At 35.1% G+C, this 18,237-nt stretch overlaps 2 protein-coding genes across 2 annotated transcripts in view; one reads left to right on the forward strand and one right to left on the reverse strand.

Annotated features, from left to right (window-relative positions):
• FAM227B (family with sequence similarity 227 member B) overlaps nt 1–18,237 on the reverse strand; it is a 246,445-nt gene that overhangs the window by 101,463 nt on the left and 126,745 nt on the right. The gene's annotated exons all lie outside the window — the stretch shown is intronic.
• Nucleotides 3,662–18,237, forward strand: part of FGF7 (fibroblast growth factor 7) — a 62,100-nt gene continuing 47,524 nt past the window's right edge. Inside the window, exon 1 of the mRNA XM_024748818.1 lies at nt 3,662–4,054. Coding sequence (XP_024604586.1) covers nt 3,769–4,054 — 286 coding nt within the window. The 5' untranslated portion in view covers nt 3,662–3,768. The remainder of the gene's footprint in view (nt 4,055–18,237) is intronic.

Below are 18,237 nucleotides of genomic sequence, written 5' to 3' on the forward strand. Positions count from 1 at the left end.
TGTGTTTCCTTATTTATTTTCATTTTGGATGACCTGTGCATTGGTGCAAGTGCGGTGTTAAAGTCCCCTACTATGAATGTGTTACTGTCGATTTCCACGTTTATGGCTGTTAGCATTTGCCTTATGTATTGAGATGCTCCTATGTTGGCTGCAAAAATGTTTACAATTGTTATATCTTATTTTGGATTGATCCCTTGATCATTATGTTGTGTCCTTCTCTGTCTCTTATAATAGTATTTGTTTTAAAGTCTATTTTGTCTGATATGAGAATTGCTACTCCAGCTTTCGTTTGATTTCCATTTGCATGGAATATCTTTTTCCATCCCTCACTTTCAGTCTGTATGTGTGTCTAGGTCTGAAGTGGGTCTCTTGTAGACAGCATATATATGGGTCTTGTTTTTGTATCCATTCAGCCAGTCTATGACTTTTGGTTGCAGCATTTAATCTATTTACATTTAAGGTAGTTATCACTATGTATGTTCCTAATACCATTTTCTTAATTGTTTGGGGTTTGTCATTGTAGGTCTTTTCTTTCTCGTGTGTTTCCTGCCTAGAGAAGTTCCTTCAGCATTTGTTGTAGAGCTGGTTTGGTGATGCTGAATTCTCTTAGCTTTTGCTTTTCTGTACAGGTTTTAATTTCTCCCTTGAATCTGAATGAGATCCTTGCTGGGTAGAGTAATCTTGGTTGTAGGTTTTTCCCTTTCATCACTTTAAATATGTCCTGCCAGTCCCTTCTGGCTTGCAGAGTTTCTGCTGTAAGATCAGCTGTTAACCTTATGGGGGTTCCCTTGCATGTTATTTTTCCCTTGATGCTTTTAATATTTTTTCTTTGTATTTAATTTTTGATAGTTTGATTAATATGTGTCTTGGTTTGTTTCTCCTTGGATTTATCCTGAATGGGACTCTCAGTGCTTCCTGGACTTGATTTACTATTTCCTCTCCCATGTTAGGAAAGTCTTCAACTATATTCTCTTCAAATATTTTCTCAGTCCTTTTAAGACAATCCATTTTTAAATTTAAGTCTTGAATATTTAATTAGCAATTTTTGACCTCTGTTCTATTGATTTCTTAGTATAAAATCTGTAGGGTCAATTTGGAACACATGAATTTAGGAGCTCTTGAATATCTTTACATGTGAACTAACTGTTAATAATTTTCATTTCTTTAGAAGAAATATCCAAGTCCCAGGAGTTCTGACCCTGCTCAGTATTGTTGCCTACAAAACTAATGGAGGTATGATTCAGATCACAGTAGCATCATACTTTCTTTTTTTTTCTTTTCTTTCTTTCCCCCCTTTTTAGAGAAATACATGATGGAATATTTTGTAGCTATCTAGCTTTCAACAAAGGCAATTAAGGAAGGGCTATCCTCTTCTGCTCTAATAAACTTAGAAATGTCATATTTGGTGCCTAAAGAATAACTGAATATGTTTAAACTATGCTGTGCTATTGATTCTGTTCTCCAAAAGCATAGACACAAAGGGAAATCACATAAATTACAATACAACTGAACGTACTTAATTTTGTTTTCCTATTTGGTCTACATGCACCACCTGGTGGTAAAGTCGTGCATTTCAAGTGCAGTGTTTGTGTGTGTTTTTGTGTGTGTGTGTGTGTGTGTGTGTGTGTGTATGTGTGTGTTGGGGGTATTAATATGGGAAAGAGAATTTTAATATGTATTCCTAATTATTGTTTTAGATTAACAATCCAATTATTTTGCAGCAAATATCTAATAAAACACTAGAACGCTACTATATACACGTTAGAACAGGAAATAAAGGGGAGAATAACTCATGTTGGAAAGCAAAGTAGCATTCTCTTATTTACATAAGCTATACCTCTTAAAATTCCATCCCTAAATTAACATTTATTTATTGCATTAATGTTCTTATTAAGGGCAAGAGTCAAACATTGATAACCAATATAAAACCATATAATTTTTTTTAATTTTTAAGAATAATAATTTTAAAAGTATGTATCCTCGTCCTTATCTTAGTAGTTAGTGTAAGTAACAAGTCACAGAATTTTGAAACTACAAGGCACAATAGAATCATCTAGACTAATTTTACAAATGTAGCAGCTGAGATTCAGAAACGTCAGGTGACTTGCCCAGGCCATACTGGTAATTAGTGGTCCAACTCAAATAAGAATGTTGTTATTCTTACTTTCAGTCTAGTAACATAAGATATAAAATTATACTCATATGCAATGCAGAAATATCTCTGTATGAAGAGATATACCCTTAACTCAGCTATATAGTTCCTGAAGACAGTAAGATGTGAATTAATACACATTAGTAGTTTCATTCTAACATTCTGAACACAAAGGAGTAATAGTAGAAATGCATGCATCATAAAGCTATGTAAAAGATTTTAAGTTTAAAAAATCCCTTTTACATACATGTTCCAAGGAATATTTTCAACTTATATACAACGTCTATGTTATAAGACAAACTAAAAAAATTCCCTTTCCCTTTCTAACTGCTTCAGAGTCAGAGATTTGTTTCTACAAAGTAGGTACCCAGTTGTAGGTCTGAGCATAAACCATGTTCATAGCTCCCTCTCATGACCATTGAATGAGTACTATACAAGCCTCCTTTATTCTCGCTGTTGTATTCAACTAACAGCTCACTGGTTAAGTTTTAATTGCTTCCAATGAGGTCAGCAAAGGTATTTATCGAAAAGCCCTGAATAAAAGGCTCCACACACACACACACAAGCTCACACGCGCTCACATACACAGAGAAAATCCTCTTGCCTGTTGATTTATGGAAACAATTATGATTCTGCTGGAGAATTTCTCAGCTGAGAAATAGTTTGTAGCTACAGTAGAGAGGCTCAAGTTGCACAGGGCAGACAACAGACATGGAATTCTTGTGTATCCAGCTGTTATCAACAGAACAAGTAAGTGACTGTTATTTGTCTTTAAAAATAATGCTGAATATTTGTTAGTAGTTTATCTCTTTTTCTGGTTTTAGTACTGAGGGGAAAAGTAAAGTTACCAGATTTTTGAGCTGTGAGATTATCTATAGTAATTCTGCTGTAGAACTTACATAAAGATAAGGTTGAAATTCTCCAGAGCAATCCTGACATTTAACTTGAGAAATGTGGGCAGCTCAGGAGAAAATAACTGACAAACCACAGACGTAAAAGAATATAATAAAGAAACCTAGGGAAAAGCATTTATATTTTGTTAATAGTAATTTTAGAACTTAATTTAAATCAACAGCTCTAATTGCAGGATATTTCTTACCAAGTACGAACTGGAATGAATGGTACAATCATATTCTGATTTGTCTCTACTAATGCATAACTTTTGTAAATCTACATACAGAGTGGTAAAGACATTGACATCCTCTGTGAAAGCTGTTTTAAATGTACCTTCACAGTATGAATTACACAGTATGTTATAATAGTATTTACACACTGAAATTTATACATATAATTTTTCATCTTCCTCTCTCTCCTCCCTCCCCATTCTTAATCTCTCATTGCAAACAGAAGTCAAGTAGCAAACAGCAACGCAGCAACTGAGCTTATTACAACCTGTTTTTATAAGGATATACTGACAGAGAGTTATTTAAGGAGGAATTCTATATTGTTATCAGGAACTAAAAGGATAAGGCTAACAACTTGGAGAGTGCAACTACTCTTTCTTAAATCAATCTACAGTTCACAGATAGGACGAGGTCAATGACCTAGGAACAACAACCAACTCAAGATTTAATTTTCATTATGTTATTCATGAACACCCGGGGCACTATACTATAATGCACAAATGGATACTGACATGGATCCTGCCAAGTTTGCTCTACAGATCATGCTTCCACATTATCTGTCTAGTGGGCACTATATCTTTAGCTTGCAATGACATGACTCCAGAGCAAATGGCTACAAATGTGAACTGTTCCAGCCCTGAGCGACATACAAGAAGTTATGATTACATGGAAGGAGGGGATATAAGAGTGAGAAGACTCTTCTGTCGAACACAGTGGTATCTGAGGATTGATAAACGAGGCAAAGTCAAAGGGACCCAAGAGATGAAGAATAATTACAGTAAGTAATGTTTTTTATTTACAGCACAGCTTATGAACCTTAATCTGTGAAAGGATCAATTTTCAAGTGACATGTTTTCTCCGTTTCCTTTTTTTTTGAAAAAAAAATTAAATATAACTTTCTATTGGCTCTAAATCGGGATAGTTAAACTATGTTCCTAAAACTATCTCCTGGAGTAGGGCAAATCTACTAATACTATAGTTGGAGCTGATCACTCAAGCCGATTTGAAAATATATTCTCCATGTCCTAAGCTCAAAATGCTCATATGTTAAGCAAAATGTAAATGCTATTATTCATACTGAAATGTGATTTATTGTCTTCTAGCAAAAGTCATTAGGAACTCTAATAGAGTACTCAGTAAATGCTCACCAAAAATGACTTACCATTAGTTTGAGGAACAGATAATTTTTAAAAATAATTTGATTTCCCTTGAAAAAATATTTCCATGGTGTGAAATACTGAAAACATGCATTCAGTGACTTGTGCAATTGTGTATAGTTTTAAAACAGAAGGGAATCTGTAGTATCCTCATCTGTTCATAACATAAAGAGCTTGTATTTGATTGCTTAATCATTTACCTAGGCACAAAAATAGGTTCCTTCTAACACTTTCTTTATCTAAATATTCTGTGCCATAATAGTTCCATGGTACCTTAAGAGAAATGTGAATGTGAAGGAGGAAATAAAAGTGAGTTGGAAGAGATGTTAATTCCATGATTTAAATGTAAATAATTACATTTTCCTCAAGAATCAGTTATTCTTTTCATGTTGATATGTCAGGGTTGGATTTATCATTTAGCAGTTATGATTAATAACCAATTTCAAAAGTATTAAGTTTTATGGGGTAAAATATCAATATATACCTGAACATATACATTAAGAATTTAAAATCCCTGAGTGGAAGGAAATTTTGTTTGTATAACTAGTACTTGAACAATGTCATTATCATATCATTTTATAATATTATGTATGTTAAAGTCAATTGAAAAAGAATGCATGGGGTGATGGTGTAAACATTTGCCTAGCACAGTGCTAGGATTATAGTGAATATTTAAAACTTTTGCTGCTTGTTTAATAAATGGCTTTTAGGCTTCCAAACCAATGAACCAGTATGGGAATATGGGGAATTACGTTTCCAATATGAAAATGAGAGAATCCACTTTTTAGACTGTAATTGATATAGAATGTTAAGGCCATTTAAATGGATTGCTAACAGTATGGTTTTATTATGACCTCCATTAATAATGTTAATGTGCTAGTTCTAGAATATTGTTCTGATTATACTGAAGTTTAGGTAAGGAAATAACTACTTGGAGGAAAGTTTTGTGGAGAGCTACTTCTCTGTGAGCAACAGAATTTGGCTGACCTCAATAAATAAATTTATTTAAAAGTTATTGAGATTTATAATGGATAACAGAACTTGGTGGAGAAAACAGAGCCCAGGTGGAAATTATGACAGATAGGTCCAATCCCCGCCTATGAATGACTTTGGAACAATTTCTTACTTTTTCCAATTCTCATTTTTTTTATCTACAGATGATCTCCAATATACCTTCTAGTTCTTACAGTCTATTTTATCCTAAACCTCAGAATATATAACATAAATGTGAACAATCTAAGTACTCATATAATTACCGTAAACATTGAATGAGATGAAAGTGAATGTCATCTCAAAGATAAGTTGAGCTGTCAGAACTAATTTCAAATTGTAATAATAAGGTTACTGAACCTAAACACTATAGAATTCTTCCATATGCTAATTCCTTTTGAATGCTTTTACCAAGTAATGAAAAATTAGATGTAAAATCCAGTGAAAGTGAATAATATTCATAATTATTTGGGATCAATTAGAATATCTACGATTGGAATGCATTCAGATATATACGTTTTATTTTATATTAAAATTTCTTGAAACCATGAAACTCAGGTATTTTAAAGCATACACAAAATGCTGAAGTTTTTTATAGTCTGAAACACAATTTAGCACTGACCTTGAGTAACCATAAAGCCAATTTGGTAGACAATTTCTATTCTAACTCTAATTCTACAGTAAAAAAAGAAAGGAAGAAAAAGGGAGGAAGGAAAGAAGGAAGGAGAGAAGGAAGGAAGGAAGGAAGGAAGGAAAGTCATTTTATATCATTATAAATTAGAATGTCACAATACCGATATACTAAAAGACATGATATAAAATATATAAATAATCTTCACTTCTATAAGCTTTTCCATAGACTGTATACCTAGTCTATATACTTTCTTGATATGATAAATTCTCCTGGAAAGGGAAACTTAGATAGGGATCATTTCAGTAACTCCAAAATTGTTGTCAAGTTGTGCTGCTATCCTATTGAAGAAGCCTGTCAGGCTTCTCCATAAAGAGGGGCTAATCACTGTTGTCTATAGGAAATCCTAAGGCACTCCATTGAAAAATATATGGAGTATAACATAGAACAGAATTCTGATAGTCATTTCCTATTATTCAATTTTAAAATTGAATGCCTCATACATAAAACATGCAAATTGTCACATGTGACGCTGAAGCTACTGTATCCAGGTACAAAGAAATCTAGGTACAAAGAAAGTGCTCAACAGAATTTTAAAAAGTCAAAGAAAACAAAAATATTGAAATTATAAAACTTGTAGATTGTTTACATTCCTCAATCCTTAATTGAATTAATGAACAAATGAACAAAAGATGTTTCCTTCCTATTTTCATTAAGATGAGACAGTGAAAGGTAATTGGATTGTCTACTATACTGAAACTCAGCAGAGGTCAGAAAGTGGTAAAGGTTAAAATTAAACTTTGAATTTCATTTTCGGTGTTCTGATGCCTTAAATTCATTCACTGGTTGTTAAACATCCTTCTTTGGAGGCCTTTTAAGATGGTATAGATTTAAATATCTTAGATGATAAAATCTGCATGAAAAGTTAGATGCCAGCTACCTGAAACAGTTTTTCTCTGGGTTACCATACGAAAGCCCCCAGTCCATTCTCATGGCTTTACTTTGAATGAAAAGGAAAGTGACCTGAAGATGTTAATGGACCTTGAAGGACTGCTTACTTTACCAGCAGAAGCACTGCTCCCTCATAGGAATGTGGCTTATAAGATATTGCTAAGATAATGGACTGGAGTAGGTAGGTGAGGTGAAAAACCTGGGTGTATAATTCTCCTTCCAGAAGGTGTTGGGCTGGGGCAGGCGAATGGAGGGCCTAGAGGAAGAGAACAGGAGTGATAAGGAGGTGGATATGACGGCTCATGTCTCACATCTTTAGGGAATTAAAAAATTACTTGAGCTACCCTGGGTTGTAAGGGTCTCACTTCAGTCTTAAGTATAGTGTTGTCTTGTGAAATATTTTAAATCTAGATAAGACTGAGTCAATGTCAGAAAAAATGCACCAAGTAACCCAACAGAAACAAGACTTGTATTAGTAGCCATATAAGCAAGACCTGACTATGTAAAAGTAGGAATTCATAAGAGGCCAAGAGATGCTGAACTGCATTTCTGACTCTGGAGGGGAGAAAAGCTATCACTGGAGAACGGGTCCTGAGATCGCACGCTATTCTTACCCCGGAGGCAAGAAAGCCTCTCCTCTCAACTTGTTCTCTGGTGGCACCACATTTAGCCTTTTAGTAGGTTTCTAAGCGATGAAACTAGAACTTAACCTGAACTAGTAAAAAGAATAATAAAAGCATAAAATGCCCCTTCAAAATGAAATAAATATCCACATTCTCTGCAGAGGAGAACATTAATAATATCATGAAAGGACTGGCAATGGATGGTCAATACTTCCACTGCTGTTGCCAGAGTTTCCCCTTGGGGACTAAGGCCAGAGGGTGAATTTAGATAATTGGACCAGGCAACCCATCAGCAGACAGAGGCAATCACTCCTCACCTGATACAAATAACACTGCTGTTTAAGCTGGAAGTCGAGGTGGTGAGTGAGAGACAGCAGCAGTGCACTGGGCAACCAACAACTGCCCTGAGAGACAGATGTGGACTCTGAAAACTCAGTCCCTCAGGATGATTTTCTTGCTTTCGGCATCCAATTACTAAAAAGTTTTTTGGTTCCCATTCCTTTTCAGAGGAAATCCTTAATTGCCATAAGCCATTGATTCAAGAAAAAGTATGCCTCACTTGTTATTATTAAGCATTGTAAGTTCCATAGCAAGAAAAGGGTTAGCCATTCTGAAAACTGGCCAATGATTTGGCAATATTGTCTTTTGGATTGTTAGACTGTGACTGGATATGGCCTAGCAATTGGCAAAAAGCAAATAAACACACTGCTGTTGGATCTGATTTGACCACAAAATCTTCAGTGACTCAATTGTCAACAATTCTTTGGATAAGCTCCTGCTCAACAAGAATCTCTCCTAGTAGCTAACAAATACGCATATCACCTCTAAATACAAAGACAGCAAACTTGCTTATTCTCCAAAGAGTTCTTAGCAAGTTATCAAAAAAAGAACAATAATTCACACCATCAAAATAAAAAATAAGAAAATCATGACAACCACATCTCTAAAAACAATAGACAAAGAGGAACATATCTATGGAACTGAACCAAAATCGTAGAATTACTGACAAAATGGAATCCTGTAGAACTGGTGACCTTACTCTCCTTTAAGTCGTGAAGGCTGTAAATTATGGAAGATTTGGAAATACTAGTAATTTGGAAATAGCTAGATTTGGAAATATTAGCTATTCTTTGAAAACTTTAATGTTAAGAATAATTTTTCATTTTATGGTCTTCCTCTTTTTTTAGGCTAACACCAGTGCCTGGCACTTATTAAGTGCTAGTAACAACTTATTGCCACAGGTGCATCTCTTATTTATTTTGTTAATTGTCATCTGAACTGGCCATCGCTTTCATTTCTATATTAATCCAGAGCATCTGATCATGTATTTAACCTTGTGACTTAGTTGTATTACAACTCTTCAGCCTATAGTTTTAGAGCTTTCAGAGACCCAAGTGAATTGAAGAGGATGCAAGAAGCCAGCTTTTAGATATATGGAAGGGGTTCCTTTACTAGACTTTTCTATTTCTCAGCCTTGGCTAAATATTGTAATCAGCTGCGAAACTTTAAAAAATACTGATACCAGGTTCCACCCACAAAGATTCTCATTAAATGTATTTGGGGTGCAGCCTGGGCATCAGGAATTTTAAAAGCTCCCCAGATAATTCTGACATGGCTGGCTCCAAAGCTGAGCCTGAGGGGATCACATTAGATTACTGGGGAAACCACAGATCAGTTTAATCAGAATCTTCCGAAGGCAGGAAGGACCCAGGCATCAGTGTTTGTTTAAAGCTCTCCAGTGAGTCTAACGGGCAGCTAAGGCTGAAAACCACTACTTAATGAGACAAGGCTTCTAATTCAGCAGGATTCCCTCGGGTGTCCTGGGAATGTTTTGGAACCTTTAGAGGGCTCCTGAGTTAACCTCTACCCTGGGGGATTTTGAAATGGGCTTATCAGGAATGAATCTCTGAATTATGCATCAAGGAAATTCTTCTGGGTCCATTCGACCTTTCTGACAAATCTTAGTGGCTCCAACATTTGGTGAACTGGCTTGGAAATGCACGTGATGACAGCTCTGCAGCTACTATTTAAGAAGGCATCTTCCGTGAATGAGTTCATTGCTGAGAAAAAATAGGTCTGGTGCCACAGTTTCAAAATGACAGGCAGGTCTGATTCTCTTCTGACACTTTCAAGGGGTGCTGCAGCAGGGAACCTGGAGAACAGGCATCAATGCCAGCTTACAAGGCACTTAAATGAGCCACTTATGATTATGAACCCAGATGCCCCCAAATTAGAGTTTCACCTCCTATGACCACCTCACGAAAGCAGTGATTTAAAGAGACAAACTCCAGTCTAGAAAATCCAACGGGGAAGAAACCCTAAGCCTAGAGGGTCTATCCAGATTAGTGAAAGGCTACGAACCTAGCAGTTTGTTCCCTTTGTAAATTGGGGATTAAGGCAAAGCTTTCTTTCTTTTCTAACGATTCCAGCTTTCTTTGTCTGTATCAAAGAATTTATGGTAGCAGAGTAACTTCTTTTTCATCACTACTGGAATACAATATTTTTCTATGTTTTAATTTCACATATGGCACATAGAAGAAGAGGCAGGAATTGTGTCTATCTAAGGAATACTGAGAAAAATCAATATTAAATGAAAAGAGCTTCCATATGAATTCCTCCTTTTCCTAAACCATATCCAATCTTTCTTTAAAAAATTTATTGAGGTATGATTGACATATAAAAAGCTGTACTTATTTAATGTATACAACTTGATGAATTCAGAGATAAGAATACATCACTATATTCTATGCCATAAACGTATCCATCACTTCCAAAAGTTTCCTCCTGTGCTTTTTTATTAATTATCATTATTATTATTTGTGATAAAAGTACTTAACATAAAGCCTATCATCTTAGAAAATATTTAAGTATACAATATTGCAAACTATGGACACTACACTGTACAGTATATCTCTTGGATTTATTCACCTTGCAAAACTGAAACTTAGTACCCTTTGACTAATATCTCCTTGTTTCCCCCACCCTCCAGCCTAGCAACCATTATTCTACTCTGCTTCCATAAGAGAAAAGTAATTTTTATTTTATTTTAACATCTTTAAAACTAATATTTTAGATTCTTCCTGTAAGTTGTATCATGTAGTATTTGCCTTTCTGTATCTAGCCTATTTCACTTAACATAATGTCCTCCTGGTTCATATCCAATCTTTCTGCAAGCAAAATAGGTTGGAAAATAAAATTGTCTGCCTTTCACATGGTTCTGAAAACCACATTAAAGAATCACTGAACATTTGACTGTTCCTTGACCAAGATTCGCATCTGTATTTGAGATGATATCTGCACCTGACTTAGATAGAGAAGCCATACCAAATTTACTAACAAAGAAAACGTCATTAAAGTTATTCAGCTAGTTGGGTTTGTGTAGTAATATATAAAGACAAAGGGATTAGGGTGGGGAAGGAGAGAGGAGAATTATCCAATATCCATGTCCAAGTAGAACTTGCCTTTTAGGCAGACAACATCCTTCTCAGAGAAAAAAAGTTTAATGTATATTGGGGAGAATTGTCTCTAGAGATTCTTCAGTTGTTCCATTCAACTTTCCTGCAGAAGAATGTAATCACTTCTACTGGTGTGGCCACAAGTACTTGATAGGGCCATTGGCTAGTGTCCTAAGAATAAAAAGGAAGAAAATATCTTTTGTCTGTGAACAGGAGAGAAAAAGGTGAGAGAGGAAAGGAAAAAAGGACCTTATATAAAAATTAATGAATTTTGTATTTTAAGTTTAGGGAGGACTTAAATACAAAAGATTCTCATAAAATACAGCTCTACTAAATTTTTTAAAAAACTGAAGTAGTTGATATACAATATTCCACTAACTTTTTGATGCCCTTACGGAATAAAGGAAATTGAATGCAATGGATTGACAATATCGTAGAGGAAGGATTTCTGAGATGGAAACAAACAAAAACAAAAACAAAATAGTGTACAGAGGGGTTGAAATGATAATAGATTATTGCATATGTTACTCATATAGGAGGTTTGAAAATTTGTGCTTTTAGCTATAATAATCTTTGCTTATTTATCCAGACTATTCTGAAACTGAGTTTATTTTTCTGATTAATATGAGAAAGGAGAAAGGAGGCATATTTCAACATCCTTAAATAGCATATTTATCACGTTCCATTAAAAGCTACTGTAATATTTTCCATTTCATCTGCCTATTGGAACTTCACATGTAGTTGTAGATAATGCTGAGAAAATGATTTGAGATCAGATTCAGAATCACCTCAGCCTGCCTCAGATTTTTCTTACAGCAGCAATTACAAACTTTGTTTCTTAGAACACTAGTGTCCTTTGAGATAGTAATGGTGTTTCCTGCAGCACAGTTTCTGTGGCTCATTGGAAAATATTAGGTTAAATAAAGCTGAACAAGTTTTTTTCAGAGCAGAAAATTCTCCAAGCCTATACTACACTCGTATGAATTGCAAAACTCTAGGAGAAGACTATATATGGTTTCCCAAACTTATCTGACAGCAGAGTATACCCTCCACTCCCACTACCCTCCCTACTCTCATCCCTGATTTGGGTAAAACATTTAAATTTCTAAATGGAAACTAGGGAGCTATTGCCTAGGGAATCTATCTTTGGTGTAGTGAAGAACAAAAACCAAGCTTCCACTCCGTTTTTGGTCCAAATAAAAAGGCTATAAAAATGGACTTGAACCAATGTTTTAAGAGTGACCTTGAACCAAAAATGTGTGCCAAAGTCAGGAGCCTGCATATAATTTTGGACTATTAGGGTAGTATTTTGGGTATAAATGCTGTACTGAAATCCAGAGATTTGCAGTGAGATTTAAGCCTAGTCCGAAGCTCCTTCTGACTTCTTAGAAGCTTTAAAGAACCCTTCTCCTAATCTGAAATGATGCCCAATAGCTATCATTTGAGCAATCTAGAAACTGACAAAAACATTTCCCATGCAGTAATCTAAAAATGTTTTAGCATTCCAACATGATTGAAGAATTCGTATCTTATATACCTAAAATCAATAAACTTTGTTTTACTTTTCAAAAAAGCAGTTTGAGTAAAAATTGAAGTTATTTCAATTATACCAATAAAGAACACGTTTCATTTACTGGCCAAAAACTATTCAGAAATTTGAAATTTAACCTAAACAGAAGGGAGGACTGCAAATTTAATAAATTAATTTCATACCCTTTGAAAAAGTCACTTATTTGAGATTTTAAATAGGACTAACTGCTTTTCTAGTCATATACAACACATTTGCTTGTCTTATGGTTTTTTCTGTTTGCATTTGGCAATGCCACTAGAATGTCAGTTCTGGAAAGATAAGTATCATGCCTTACTCTCCCTTTTGTCTCCCAATGGTAGATAGCTCGATGCAAAGGGTGGGAGAAGGGAAGACAAACTGACAATCACTCATATTTCTCTGTTAACTTTTTATACATTTAAAATTAACCATAGGTAAGAAATAGATCAGTAAATTATCATGAAAATTTAATGTGGACAAGAATGAAAAATCTTGCTAAAATAAAACAGAAGTGCACTTCACTTTTTAAAATTCTCTATTATTAAGAAAATGTTGGTCTCCAGAACCTCTTTGACTTAATGTTTTTCTAGGTAATTTTAAGGGAGGAGTGGCAAGGTTTTATTGTAGAGGTCAATAATCTAAGTAGGCACAGGTACCACTGGTGACACTGAAAGGGTGATTGGCAGGGCATGGTGAAGACCAATCCTGGAAAAGCGGTAGTCTTCCTCAGCACTCATTCTTATTTTCATCTGACTGTCAACTAATCCCTACATGTGAAAAACTATATGCAGAAAAAAATTCGTAGTTTACATTGGCTTAAGGAATATCTGCACTAAAAGGATACACAGAGGGGAAAAGTTTTTAAAAATTAAATGAGCTATACTGGTGAAAACAAGCAGTGGGCTGATAATATTTATGTAGAGATCTGCCTACTTTCTAGCAGCACTTATAAAACTGATCTTGGGCAAGGTTGAAGAGAGGAGAGGACATGTGTATAGGAAGAGAGAGCTGGGGAGAAGTACAAAGTTGGTGAACGTACTCTCAATTTGTTTTAGTGCCAGTAGCCTGATCCTCAGGTAGTCTTTTGGTGATTTATGATATCTCTAACTGTATTTCTGACCACAGGCCTGGTTAGTGGGGTTCATATTGAGGCAGCTGTCATGGGAGCTCACCGTAGGCAGTGAAAAGTTTCCTTCCTTGCTTGCTTGAATGATGAAGACGTCGCACAAAACAAGATTGGTGATTAGTTTTTTCATTCTTTGTTAATTCGACAAACAGTCACTGATACCTTGCCTATGCCAGATCAAGGCTACCGTAATTAAAAGTCCATAGTCCATGTATTTAGAGAATTAACAGATTAGTTGGGGGTGGAGAGTGAACTCCAAGTCAGAGGGGGAAAGTTTAGAGCACATTCGGGTGTTGCCTAACTCAACTTGTGGAGGTGGGCGTGGAGGTCTTTTCTGGGAGAAAATGACCTGAAGGATGAGCAGGATGAAAGAGAGAAGATGAATGTATTACTTTCAGGGGAAATATTTTTTCTACGTGCTTGGTAGTAAGAAAGTATTGCAAGGTTGGGAAACGGAAAGTGATTTAATACCTTTCCAGTTATCAATGTTAAGCTCACTAAGGTAAACCTTTTTTTTTCTATTAAAAAATATGAGAACATTCGCCCTTTATCAATTTTCTGACTTTGTCTAATTGCTCTGCTTACTAAAAATGTCTATTTCCTTTAAAGGAAAAGTGTTTTTAAAGGCATAATTTAAGTTCTGCTAATTGGAATAATATTGTTTTTCTGGATAACTGAATATTTTTCTCTTTTTAATGTAATTTGAATCTTTGATCATCATTGTAATATGCTTAAGTGAGCTGTTCAGTAATGATCATGGGACCTTATGATTATGGAGGATTTTCTTCCCCACAGCAGTTTCTAAATAGTAAGAGAAACAATGGTATTGAAGCTTCTTCTTAGTCTTTAAAGACAAAATTATGAAAGTTATCTGCCACATTCTTTAAGATAAGACAACTTTTCTTACTACTAGAGTTGCATCACCTGCTTCAGCTATTTAACCAGGACACTCGGTAGTCAAGCAGCTGTGCAGATTTACTCCCTCTAAATCCTGAAGTAGGCAATGAGGTGAGGTGAGGTGAGGTGAGGTTTTCCCACTTAGATAAATCTACTGATGTATCCCTGTTTCTGAGAAATTGTGTTCAACTCCCTTCCTGTACAAATAATACATTATAAAATACTGTTGTATGTTTAATAGACATAGAGAGGTGCTCTCAACTCTGAGAAGATTCTGCCCTAATTTGGTCTTCAAGTTTTCTCTTAATTGGCTTGAAGTTGATCAGATATTGAATAAAAATTCATCCCAAAGAAGACGAGCATAGATAAATCTATGTCACGGTTGTTAAGTTTGTACTTGGACCTAAAATTTGTCATGTTTTAAGGTGCTATTTAATATTTTATTGGGTGTTCACATTAATAGTACTAGTACAATTACTGCACTGTTAGAAATAAATTGTTTGTTACTGTCGTCATAAATCTTCTGATTTCGTCTACACAAAATTGCACAACATACAACTGGGAACATGTTTATTGAGTGACTAAATATAAGCAGATTACTAAAATGATGTTAATTCTTTAAAAATACACATGCCAGTATTGAAATTGGTGCAGACACTTCATTCCATTCTAATTAATCCTCAAAATACCTCTTTGTTGTAAGATTGCAATCACGCTATTAGTCCACTTTACAAGAGGAAAGAAAAAACCCTCAGGAATTGGCCAGCTTGATAAGTTTGCTAGTATACAAATTCTAGTTTTAAAATTATACGTAGGCTACCATAATGAGGTATCACCTCACAGCTCTCAGAATGGCTATCATCAAAATGACCATAAATAACAAATGCTGGAGAGGATGTAGAGAAAGGGAGCCCGGTACACTATTGGTGGGAGTGTAAATTGGTGCAGCCACTGTGGAGAGTCCTCAAAAAATCTAAAAATAAAACTATCATATAAGCCAGCAATTCCACTCCTGGGTATATATCCAAAGAAAATAAAAACATTAATTCAAAAGGACACTGCACCCCAATGTTCATAGCAGCATTATTTACAATAGCCAAGATACAAAAGCAATCTAAGTGCCTGTCAACACATGAATGAATGAATGAATGAATGAATAAAGAAGATGGAATACTACCCAGCCATGAAAAGCACATTTTTTTGCCATTTCCAACAATATGGATGGACCTGGAGGGTATTATTCTTAGTTAAATAAGTCAGACAGAGAAAGATAAATACTGTAGGTTATCAATCATATGTGGAATCCAAAAAATAAAACAAATGTGAATATAACAAAAAAGGAACAGACTCACAGATATAGAGAACAAACTAGTGGTTACCAGTAGGAAGAGAGGAGGAGGAGGAGGGGCAAGCCATGGATAGGAGATTTAGAGGTACAAACTACTTTGTGTAAAATAAATAAGCTACAAAGATACATTGTACAACACAGGGAATATAGCCAATATTGTATAATAACTCTAAGTGGAGTATAATCTATAAAAATTTTGAATCACTATGTTGTATACCTGAAGCTAATATAATATTGTAAATCAACTGTACCTCAATAAAAAATACAGAGGCTGGTTTTGCCTCCTATTTAGGTGTTGTTCCTTTTAATTAAGAAAGATTGGTGTTTAAAATAAGCTGATGATTGAAATGATCATATCAAAAACCTCTGTGTGCAGTAATTGATTGTTTTCTGGAAATATATGGGTATTCACTTAACTTACAAATAGTAGATATTGAATAATAGGCCTGATAAATTCACCGTGTGATTAACATCATTATATATTAAAGATCAAGAAGTTCATATTCAGAATACTACTTTAAAACTTCCAGTTTCCTTATAGTCAACACAAGATACTAAGAGACTTTGAAGGGGAAGAAGTGAGGTATTTTAAAGTTACACTTTTCCCCCATAATGATAACACAGGTCAATAATATTATTTTAGGATCATAAAAATTACTATACGAGGTAAACTTACTGAGTAGTTACTGTGTGCCTGGCAGAGTTATATGCTCTTTTTGCAGTTGAGGCAACACAGAGGTAGGTAGCTTGCTCTAGGTTCCATGGCTAGTAACTGCCAGAGATGGGATATGAACTCAAGTAGGTTTAACTTCAAATTTTTATTATTAACACATGTATCACTATACTGTCACTGGTGTGACTAAAATATCACACATTAATTTGCATCATGCAGTTGGATAATTTGCATCCGAAGAACTATAAACAGCTGCAATGTTCTTCCCTGTAATATGCCCTAATGAGTATTTGGTATTTTCTTATCATTAAATAAAAACTCTGCTCCAACTTTTCTTGTACAAAACATCTCCATTTGTCTTCCTCTTGAGTTGGCGTGGAAACCTTCAGTTTATTTTGCTTACAAATTGCTAAAGACATTGCAAAATTTGATTTGGTTGTATTTTAAACACATTTCTGACATTTGTTAAAACTATTTATACTTCTGTTCATTAGTAAGTGCCTTCATAATTACAGAATACACACATATATACCGTTTAATTTCAGAGAGTAAATCAGTCAATTTTAGGAGTACAGCCACATAGTTCCCCTCTCTAAAGGCCATTAAATCCAAAAGGAACAAACACAAAAACAAATGAAAGAAGTCGTAGAGAGTTTGTTCTAACAAGCACTTCTGAAAGATAGGTTGAAAAAGAAATAGTATATTGGCAAATTGGTTCTTTCTTTTGTCTACAATTACTATGTTCTCAATTTATTTCTAATCCTTTTAGGACTTTTCCCAATTAAAAGACGCAAGAGAAAGGGAATAAAAATAAGTTAGTGCAAAGACAGTATGTATATTTTAATTTTCATAGTGCTCTTTTAGTATAAACATTAATACTTGTTATTTAACACCTAGTACACTGAATTGATTATAAAGTCTGAAGCAGCATAGGGATGTGGAAATATCATCATATTAGGGTTTTAATCTTTTTTCTTCCAGTAATTAATTGACCTTGGGCAAGTACTCAACTATTGTGGATCTCAGTGACCACCTAAAGGGGTGGGATAGGGAGGGTGAGAGGGAGATGAAAGAGGGAGGAGATATGGGGATATATGTATATGTATAGCTGATTCACTTTGTTATAAAGCAGAAACTAACACACCACTATAAAGCAATTATACTCCAATAAAGATGTTAAAAAAAAAAAAAAGCCAGGCTTCCCTGGTGGCGCAGTGGTTGAGAGTCTGCCTGCCGATGCAGGGGACATGGGTTCGTGCCCCAGTCCGGGAAGATCCCACATGCCGCGTAGTGGCTGGGCCTGTGAACCATGGCTGCTGAGCCTGCATGTCCGGAGCCTGTGCTCCGTAACGGTAGAGGACACAACAGTGATAGGCCCGTGTACTGCAAAAACGGAAAAAAAAAAAGGGGGTTGTGTGTGGTTAGAGCAGATTGTTTGAATAGATTTCAATTGTAAAATGTTACCAATAGTACTAAGCAACTGAGGGAGGGAGGGAGAGAGAGAGGTGTATTAGCTATAAATGCTGCATAATAAATTACCCGAAATTTAGCAGCTGAAAAT

The sequence above is a fragment of the Neophocaena asiaeorientalis genome, unplaced genomic scaffold, assembly GCF_003031525.2.
Source record: "Neophocaena asiaeorientalis asiaeorientalis breed wild unplaced genomic scaffold, Neophocaena_asiaeorientalis_V1.1 scaffold298, whole genome shotgun sequence".
Taxonomy (NCBI): domain Eukaryota; kingdom Metazoa; phylum Chordata; class Mammalia; order Artiodactyla; family Phocoenidae; genus Neophocaena; species Neophocaena asiaeorientalis.